General features: G+C 57.1%; 1 protein-coding gene across 1 annotated transcript in view; it reads right to left on the bottom strand.

Moving 5' to 3' along the window:
* Positions 1 to 4,164: 4,164 nt before the first annotated feature.
* Positions 4,165 to 9,865, bottom strand: part of PTPRN2 (protein tyrosine phosphatase receptor type N2) — a 577,019-nt gene continuing 571,318 nt past the window's right edge. The window contains exon 25 of the mRNA XM_064575623.1: positions 4,165 to 4,236. Within this exon, the coding sequence (XP_064431693.1) occupies positions 4,165 to 4,236 (72 nt within the window). The remainder of the gene's footprint in view (positions 4,237 to 9,865) is intronic.

Genomic DNA, 9,865 nt, shown 5'->3' with positions numbered 1-9,865 from the left:
GGTCCGGGGGGTGCGCACGTATTTTTCTCTTTGGTCCCCCAACTGCCCCGGTCTTCCAAGTGATCTTGAAGCCCCTCAGGACCAGGGGCTACAGCCCCTCTGTCACAGTACACACTTGGTGCCCCACTGTGTGCTGGGCGTTGTCAGGGGGACAAAGCCCTCCCGGTGACTGGGAGATGCACATCCCAAGCCAGTCCAGGAGGGAGGGCCATGGTGGTAACAAGGACCTCCAGCAGGTGTCCGCGGCCACGGGGGCTGGGACCCGGGGTCCCAGCAAGTCCTGCAGGGTCGCACTGGCGGGGGGAACGCTGGCACCACACGAGCGCCCCTGTGTTGTGGGGCAAAGACTCTGCAGGGGGTCTTGCACCGATTCTGTTTCCTTCCAGAATGCTGGCTCCACCCCGTCTCAGAACGTCTCCAGGGGTCTTCAGCCCGGTTGTCAGGTTACGGCTGGTGCCTCAGCGGTTCCCAGCCTGCTGCTGAACCCAGGTTCTTACCTCAGCTGGTCCCACGTGCACATGTCTTCCCCAGTTTCTAAATAATCGTTCCCTTTGGATTTCACTTCCAGAAGCTGTGTTGGGGGCCCCTGGGGGGGCTCAGTCAGTTCAGCGTTCCACTCTTGGTTTCTGCTCAGGTCCTGATGTCAGGGTCATGAGATCGAGTCCCGCAAGGAGCTCTGCACTCTGCGGGGAGTCTGTTTGAAATCCTCTCCCTCTCCCTCTGCCCCTCCCCCCACTCAAATAAATAAATAAATAAGTAAATAAATCTTTAAAAAATAAGTTGCTTTGGGTTCTTTTTCAAATCTGCTTCCTTTCACCCACACTGTTCTTTTTATATGCCGTTTGGAATGTTCAAACTCATTTTATTGCCTTTTTGTATTGTTGTGTTGTCTGCATTTCTCCCCGTTTCAGACGTCTCTGCCCTGCTGTGATCCTCTTCCCCCTGTGCTTTGTGGTTGTTTATGGGGAGCTAATCCAGTCCTCTGGGGCGCATCCTTCTGGGGACTTTGGTGCTCCACCCGAGTGGTTTTGCCTCCGCTGATGCTCGGCACCGGAGGCCTCCGCTGGGCTCATATTTTAACCTTACTTGTTTGGTTTGGGTTTCCTGTGCCGTGCGGGATGGGCGGACTGGCCCCCGCCCCCCGCCTCCAGGCACCTTTCTTTCCCAGCAGGACCCCTGGGCTGGCCGGTCTCCAGACCCCTCCCGTCGTTGCTGGGCTCCGGGCAGGGATGCGCTGCAGGCGCTGCAACCAACAGGCAGGGATTTTATGGACTGGTTGCTAAAATCAGCCGCTATTAGGAACCACCCTGTATGAAACGAGAACTTCTGTTAACGCACAGGTGGCCACTTCCTAGTTCCTTCACTCCCTTTGCGCCCCCATCCCCAGCAGCTGCGTTCGTCCGGGTCCCTTCCCGGGCACTCACCACCCTTCCCTCGTTGAAGTCACTCTTCGTGGGGTATATGCATCCCAGGAATCAGCAGGTGAGTGACGGAGAAGACGTGACCGAAAGTGGGCGGTGTGGAAGGCTGCGGCGAGCATTCTGCGGGAAGCTGTTGGCTCCGTGGCCCTGACGATGAGGAGGACTGGCTTTGTCACCACCGTGTGCTGGCTGAGGGCACATCTCAGCGCATTTCTGCATGTCCACGGTTGCAGAGAGAGCTGGTTCTGGACATTTCCAGCACACCACCTCCCGGGGCCACCTGTGCTGGGTCAGAGCAGCCTGCTCAGAACCGGCCCCCAGCCCTTGTGCGGCTCGGTGTCCACACTTGCCTACACCGGCCATGGGCTCCCTCTTTGCCCTCTCCTTAGAGCTGGCATGCACCGTATGTTTCCAGTACATGTTGTCCAGCATTCCTAAATACTCACGGTGGGAGGGGAACCTTTTCATGGCTTTGGGGTCTGCCATGTGCACGTTCTGACATGTGCTTTTCATGAGAAGCCGCCCCGTGTGATGCCTCGGGGACCCCCAATGGCAGTAACTCACAGCAGTGGGACGCGCAATCCGCGGATGCCCAGGCAGGGTTTGAACGTGAGGCCGACTCCGGAAAGGGGAGTCAGAGACGGATGTAACTGGGTGTCCACCCAACGGGGCCTGGGGCTGATCTCTCGAGAAACGCACACCAGCGCTTGGGTGGACACTGAGCCCCTCAAGCTGACGGGCCCTGTGTGTGGTTCCCTACTCCCATGACAAACTGATTCCACACGCAGCCCCACGTCACTGGGGTCGCTGAGGCAGTATAGGACACGCCTGTCCCTGTGCCGCCGCCTTGATGTGCCAGGATGGGCGTTGGGCCGTGGGGGGTGGAGCCCGAGGCCCGGGAAGGAAGGCTCATCCGCCGCTAGCCCTGTGCTCACACTGCACAGATGGGCATGAGAGGCTGGGGGGACACTCTGCACAGAACATGGCCCTGGCTGCTTCCGGAGATCCTGCAATCAGTCTTTGAGGAAGGAAAGCTCGGGGACGCTCTGGCCTTTCGTGCACAGCTATCCCTGCAAAGGGGGAATTCTCGGAAAGGTTCCCACCTGCTCCCCCACCTCCGGGAGCCAAGGACGGGCAGGGAACGTTGCTCTATCCTCCCCAAATAAAGACCATTCGAATGTGAAATCAAAAGTTTAATCTGACACAATTAAATATATTTATATATCTCACACTGGAGGATTTCTTTTGAAACATAAGAAGTTAGAAATTACAAGTAGGTATACGCTTCCTATATTCAGATAAATTAGTTCCTATTCATTATTTAGATTCCAGATAGGGAGAAACAACTCTGGCAAAAAATTATAGATCTATTAGAGCAGATGACATGACAGGACCACTTAGAGACACAAACAGTATTTGGCATCTTCCTCCCCAGTCACAGGCCGTTCTCCCGAGGCTACTGGTTTCTGGGTTGCAGTGTCTACTTAGGCGGGAAGAATGTGTGCAGTAAGCGGGACGTGGAAAGGTACCGGGGATGTATTCACATCTAATCCTAAGATGAAGCTGTAGCGCACAGAGCGGTCTGCATGCCTTCTTAGAACCCACCGTTCTGAGTCCAGCAAAATGAGCTCCTCTGTCGGGGGCTGGGGAGGGTGGCAAACCCGAATCGCCTCTAGGCGCTTGTGTCTGAGCGAGTCACAGTGTCTGACCGAGGTGACCCTGGGAGGGGGCGGGGCCCAGGAAACGCTGCCATTTCCGCCTTTCTCCCTGGTGCCAGGATCTCACCCAGTAAAGCCAACAATGTACGGCACCCTGCATCCCCTTCTGGGAATGGGGTACCCAGGGTCTGCCCTGGATGCCGGCAGGGCCCAGGACATCCCCCAAGAGGGGAGCACAGGAGCCCGCCGGGGGCTCGTGTGCTCCTTGGGGACCCCGGAGCTTGTTACCTGCGGGTTGGTTCCCTGGCTCTGGTTACCCCTAAGGGAAGAGTTTATTAACAGCATCTGCTTTTGCAATGTGTAAATCTGTATTTAAAGTTAAAAATGCGTCTCCAGACGGGTTGCGGATGGGAGGCCTTGCCTGGGGCGGCTGGCCTGGGACACGTGTGCCCCGAGGCCCCTGCCCTTCTGTGGGGGGTGGGCGGTGGAGATGGGCTGTCCACAGTGCCGGGGGCAGGTGTCGGCCAGCCCGCACGGGAACGGAGGGAAGATGCAGGGTCGATGCTGTTATTTCCCCCAAAGCTGCAGAATGGTAAGTTTGTTGCTCTAACTCCTGAACAAGCCGGGGGGGTGGTTCCTGCCGGTGATAAGCCGTCGTAAAGACAAATGCCAAATGCTGGTGGTGCCCTTCCCGCTTCCCCGGGTCCCCTCCCTGCAGAGCTGGCCCATCCTTCAGAGTTACGGCCCACAGGTCGGCTCTCTTCGTGGAGATGGTGCGGAGCGCACCACCTACAGCGTCGTTGTATGGCACTGTTTGCAATTAAGGATGTGAATGTGTGCTTTAAGGAAAAGTGTTTTCCTTTCAAAGAAGTGAAAACAGATAAAGTGATTGTCCTTGTGACTGGACGATCCCCCAAATCTCCCCTTACTATGACTTGGTTGAACACAAATGCACATTGTAACCGCTGGACCGCACTGACGAGGCAGGGACGCCGAAGACACACAACTAAGTGGCATCGCAATTCCCAGCGACCGTCGACAGTCGTGACGCCGGCCCCTCCCAGCCTTGGGCTGCGCGCTCGCGCTCACTGCGGGAGGGCCCTGAGGATGGCGTTCACCTCCTCCGCCACGGCCGTCAGCGCAAACTCGAACTGCTCCTGGAGGGACGAGAAAACGAATCAGAGGTGAGCGGGACCACGTTCCTCTCGACTCCGGCCTTTAGCTCTGCTGTGTCATTTTGCAGAAGGAATTGGTTCAGGAAAAGGAAGAAAGGTCGCACATCTCCGTAGAGAGGATGGTGGTGTGCAAGATGAGACCCCATGTTGATGGTGATTAGAATTTCTCACGTGGGAAAGTCCCATCTTTTGTCACTGGGAGGAGCTGCTAAGCCCGCGACTGCACGAGGATGGCGGAGTGTACGGCCCCCCGGGTGGGCCAGAGCTGACACAGACACCGGCTGCCCTGAGCTCCAGCCCCCACACCAGCTGCGTGCTGACCTGCCATGGAGCCAGCCACATGGCCTCCCCTCAGAAAGGCCGAGGGGTAGTGTCCTCGCTGTCGTGGGCATCGCCCCAGCGTCCAGCCCGGCCCTTCCCCGTCGCACCTGCCGGGAAACCCCGCCTCATCCGCAGTGCGTCCAGCCTTAGACAAGTGTGCCCATATGTGCTCCTGGTCGTAGGCACACGCTGGACGGGGCACATGCAAAACCTGCCAAGACCGGGAGGTAGAAACGAGGGCGGTGTCAGGACCGTTCCCCTCTCTGGGAGGGGAGGGCTCAGCAGACGGGAACAAAGCCCACCCCTCCACGCGGGTCAAGGCCAGTCCCCTGCACACGTCCTTGCCACATGATGCCCCCGACGCTGCAGAGAAACTCTGAAGTGGGCGTTGGGCCCCTCCTGGTCATCCAGAGAAGTCACCGGAATAATAAGTGATGCACACTGTCACCTACTGAGGAGCCCTGTGGATGGCTTCAGTGCTTGATAATCCGCGTGGCAGAGCAGCTTCAAACCCAAACATCATGGTTAAAACCCACCTTGAATGCCCAGGAAGGAGCAGAAACAACAGAAGGGCAGGATGATTTAACCCTCACTTTGGGGCCAAAGACCGTCCCTTGGTGTTCTCTGTACGGGCGTCGAAGGAACGACCTGCGTGAACCAACCCGGTGTTTTGCTAGTGGACACAGCCTCCTGATGCCCCTTCTGGAAACTGCCGTCAAAGGCACGCCCAGTCGATTTTACCCGCGCCCAGCAGCGTCCCTCCTCACGCTCGAAGGCCCCGGAAGAGGGGCCTCTGGCCGTCACCAGTGGCGGGAAGCTGTCTCCTGTCGCTGGCGCTCCGGCTAACGGCTTGTTCAAGGGGACGTGTCGTGGGGAGGATCCAGGTTTATGGCGCATGAACAGCCACCCCAGACCATTTCTTCCCCAAACGCTGGCTTGCCAATGGGGAGACCAAGGTTTCATGATGACTTGAAACGTGAAAAAATGAAAGGAGACTCTTTGGAACTCTCATGTCACGTGTCACGTGGCTGCTTACAGCTTTTGACACGCTGACAGTCCATCCCAAGACAGCGCCGACAGGGAAGTGGGCAAGTTCACACACTTGGGGTCCTCCGTAGCCATCACGAGTATCTGGAAGGGGGGCAAACAGGGTCCAGGGAGGACAGCAGACTGCAGACGTGCACCTGTGCCTCGATTAGCCTCATCCAGACACCCTGTGTTCGTTGCACACGTGACGCGTCGACAGAGGCGTGGCTTAGATGGTCGCAGTGTGCTCGGTGGCCCCGGGAGCCGAGGGCCTGCAGGACGCCGGCGGGCTTCACGGCGCCGGGCCCTGCCACGGGAGGCTCTGGGAGCACCGGCTGGCAGGAGACGGGGGCCTCCTGGGACGAGGGACCCTTGGCAGAGGCGTGCCGTGCCCCTCGGGGCTGGTCGGCAATGAGACGGGGCTTGTCAGCCGCCCTGCTCCTTCCCCGAGAAGTAGCCCCGAGTGGCAACGCCGCCACGCGCTCCGGTCTCCCGCCGTGGGTGGAGGCCAGGCGCACACCCAGTTTCAGGCACCACCTCCACTGACAGGCCCGAGTCGGCCCCTCAGAAGTCTGGGGAGCCCAGCAGACAAGCTGGGCAGACACAGCACCTGACTCGCTTTTGCTGTGGCGTCTGTGAGGGTCAGTGCAGGTGTTCGGGCTGCGTGTGTGTGTGTGTGTGTTTGCATTTATAGTCACACTCAGATTCGTGTTTGCAATCCTTGTGGCTCCCACAAAGGACTGGGTGGGCCCACACAACATTGCCATGATACTTGCATTCCCGAATTCAAAGGGAGTCCTAGCGAATGGCTGTCCCAGGAGCTGTTACCCTCCGTGGAGTGCCAGCGACCCCTCCAGGGCAGCACTTCCCCGCATCTCCCTCACGGTGGGGGCAGGACGGAGTGCTCTCCGTGCCCTTGGCTCAGCTGTTCTTCACAGAGATCAGCCCTGGCTCCATCCTTGACATATGATACCAGAGCAGGTGAGGGACAGGGTGCATGCATGTGCATATGTGTGCACACACATGTATGTGCGCCACGTGTATGCACGAGTGCATATGCACACATGTATGTATGAGTGTGTGCACATGTGCGTATGCGTGCACAGTGCATGCATGAGTGCACACATGTGTACACGTGAGCGAGCATGTGTGCACACATGTGTGCACACGAATGAGCACTGTGTGCACAGGGGCATGTGTACACACGAGTGCGTATTGCGCACATGTGTATGCATGAGTGCGCATGGTGTGCATACATGTATGTGTGCACACGTGTACATTTATACTCATGCACACACGTGGGTATGCACACATGCATGTGTGTACACGTGTATGTTCATAGGTGCATGCACACATAGGTATGCATGCATGCATGCGTGTGCACGTGTACGTTCATAGGTGCGTGCACACATGTAACTATGCACACATGCATGTATGTGCACGTGTACGTTTATAGGTGCACACATGCATGCGTGTGCACGTGTACGTTCATAGGTGCACGCACACATGTAACTATGCACACATGCATGTGTGTACATGCATGCATGCGTGTGAATGGGGGAGATAGAGACACAGAGACTGAGGGGAACAATCTCAAGGTGCTGAGAGGGTTCTGATGGAGCAGGACATGGGTCGGGAGGCCCGGGGCTGTGAACTGGATTACACTTAATTCAATCAGTCCTTGTCTCTCCAGACCCCGAGCAAGAGAGGGAGCCGGGCTTGCGGAGCAGAACAAGGATAGGGTGAAACCCAAATGCAGAGACGAGCCGGGGAGGGGCAGGAGGCGCGGTACCACATGTGGACCCCATGCGCACCCGCCGGGCCAACTGACATCACTCCTTCCTGGGGACACACGGGTCAGTCGGCTTTCGAAGTGAGCGTCGAAGAGAAAGTGTCGTTACGGAGAGCGTTCAGGCTTTTGGTTAAGGAGGCACCTTCACGAGATGAAGGGGACGGAGGGGGAGAGTCTGTTCCACGACACGCGTGGAGGAGGAGACGTCGCTCACCTTGTGAAGTGTGCTGTTTCACCCACATGCTGCGATTTCATCTCCCTTCCTAGAACGAGTGTTCTGTTGCGCTGACACACATGCGGTGGTGGGGGTTGGGTGACATCTCCTTCTGCTCGGGTCTCCCGGGCCGTAACCCCATGCTGCCACTCGCTTCTCAGCGCGTCCCCGCGGCCGGTGCCAGCTCCCCGGCCACGGGCCGTGGCTTCCCTTCCTCTCCTCAGGCAGACGCACGGCAGGTGTCTGTGCTTCGTTTGACCGAGGGTTTGTTTCCAGGTGGAAAACCAGCCATCGGGGGCTTTTTTGAACATAAAGATGGAGTTGTGCGGTCAGGCTGTGCACTGGGGGTCGGGGGGCTCCGTCCCCGGTCTGTTTTGTGTCTTCGGCTCACGTGGCGCAACCTGACTATATGGGTTTGAACAGCCCACGGGTGACCTTCCCTTGGAAGAGTATTCAGATCGTATGGCACTATTTTTTCCCACAGAAATCTTCCTTTTGTTAAACTGAACTTCAGGGGAAGTTCCATTTCATGGAGTAATGTTGGGCAAAGCCGTCAAATTAAGACAGAATGGTGGCTTTGATGTGCTTATTTCTTTATACCTTGAAATTCTAGGAATTGCATTTACATGCACACTTCCAGACAACTTTTGAACCCTACCCGAAGGAAGAGGGTCGATTCCTGCCGGGAAGCTACGTGAGGCAAATTCTCTGCTCTCTGGATGCTTCATCTCCCTTTCCGGCGGGGCCTGGGGGCTGCTCCCTGGGCCTCAGGACCTCGAGCCATGAGGGCCGAATGGTTTTTGCACTGTGTTATGCACCGTCCCCACGGTTTCGCCCAGATCCACCGTGGAGTCTGTGTTTTGGGTGTCCTTGTACCGTCTGGGGTGTCCGGGGTGGGGGAGGCCTGCCTGGGAGGTACCCAGGTTCAGGGAGCGAAGAAGTGAGTCTTGAATTGACGATTTCCTGCAGGTTATCTGTGCAGTAGGAGAGGGAGCAACGAGCATCAAGATTCAGGCAGGGACAGAATCCGCTTTCCGTTCCTGGTTATAAACTGACGCTGCTCACCAGGCCCGGTTCTCAGGCCTCCGAGCCTCCTCCACGGCTTCTGGTGGCCCCGTGGGGCCAGACCATCCAGGGACAGCGCACTGACCTGCAGCGCTGTGGCCCCCACGAGGCTACCACCAAGTGGCATGGTCAGGCTAGTGGGATGGACCTTCCGCAGGCACAAAACCTGCGGGTTATTTGTCACCTGCTGACATCATGATAAAGCACAACCACAAAGAGACGTGAACAGTACCAAATCTCTCCCCCAAGACACTGCTCGTTACCAAGAAGAATCACCTGGCGGACACCCCCTGAGCCGAGTGACCGAAGCTCACCTCCCTAGAAAGGAGATCAACCGGGGTCACGTGCCTCCTTCTGGGACGTTCCTGCCCAAGATGCACAACCAGAACCCATCACAGGAACGTCAGACAAACCCAAGCAAGGGACAGTCTATGAAAACCAAGCCACACCTGTCAATTCTCTTTTGAAGACCTCTCAAGGCCACCGAGCTGTCCCATTAGTCGAGATGTGGGAGATACGGCGACTGAGTGCTCAGGGGTGGTCTTGCTCCAGGGAAAGGTCACTGGGGACATGGATGAGCTAGGACAAGGTCTGCACCCGAGTAAATGGCTCATACTGATGCTGGTTCTGGCCGCGGTCACCTGTGGTTACATAAGGTGCTAGCAGTGGGAACCTAGTGAGGGCACATGGGAAGGATCTGTATTATTTCTGCACGTGTTTTGCAGGTCTGAAATAATTTCAAAACTTCAGATAAAAAAAAAAACCCTAGGAAAACAAAGTGTGCCATGATTGATAAGCTTCCTTCACGCTAATCAAATGCGATTCTCGTGACCCACATGCGTGCTACAGGGGGACGGGGTGATCGCCCGGTGCCGGTGACAGCCCTTTGGGGCCGAGCGAGCACAGGGCGGGCTGCTTGTCCCACCGGCTCTGCTCGCACCCCCAGGTGCCGGAGCCTGGGTGGAGGTCACGGGCTGGGGCAGGCGCGGCTGCCGGGGGGAAGGGCTCGGCCGGAGCAGTTCTTGAGTCTTTTCGAGGCTTCTTGTGACTCTGCTTAGGATGGATTGTGGTTCTGTAAGAGACTGAAATTAAATTTGCCTCGGTGCTTGGGGTTGACTTTGGCCATCAAGAACCAGCCGGTGACTGTTAAGGTATTTTAGGAAATGATCTTCCGGTTCAAAGGGTGCTCAGCT

This window comes from Mirounga angustirostris, unplaced genomic scaffold, assembly GCF_029215605.1.
Source record: "Mirounga angustirostris isolate CCGP_5_RB_7025 unplaced genomic scaffold, mMirAng1.0.hap1 SCAF_12, whole genome shotgun sequence".
Taxonomy (NCBI): Eukaryota; Metazoa; Chordata; class Mammalia; order Carnivora; family Phocidae; genus Mirounga; species Mirounga angustirostris.
Note: the sequence above shows the minus strand (reverse complement) of the source record. Positions and strands in the feature narration are given on the sequence as shown.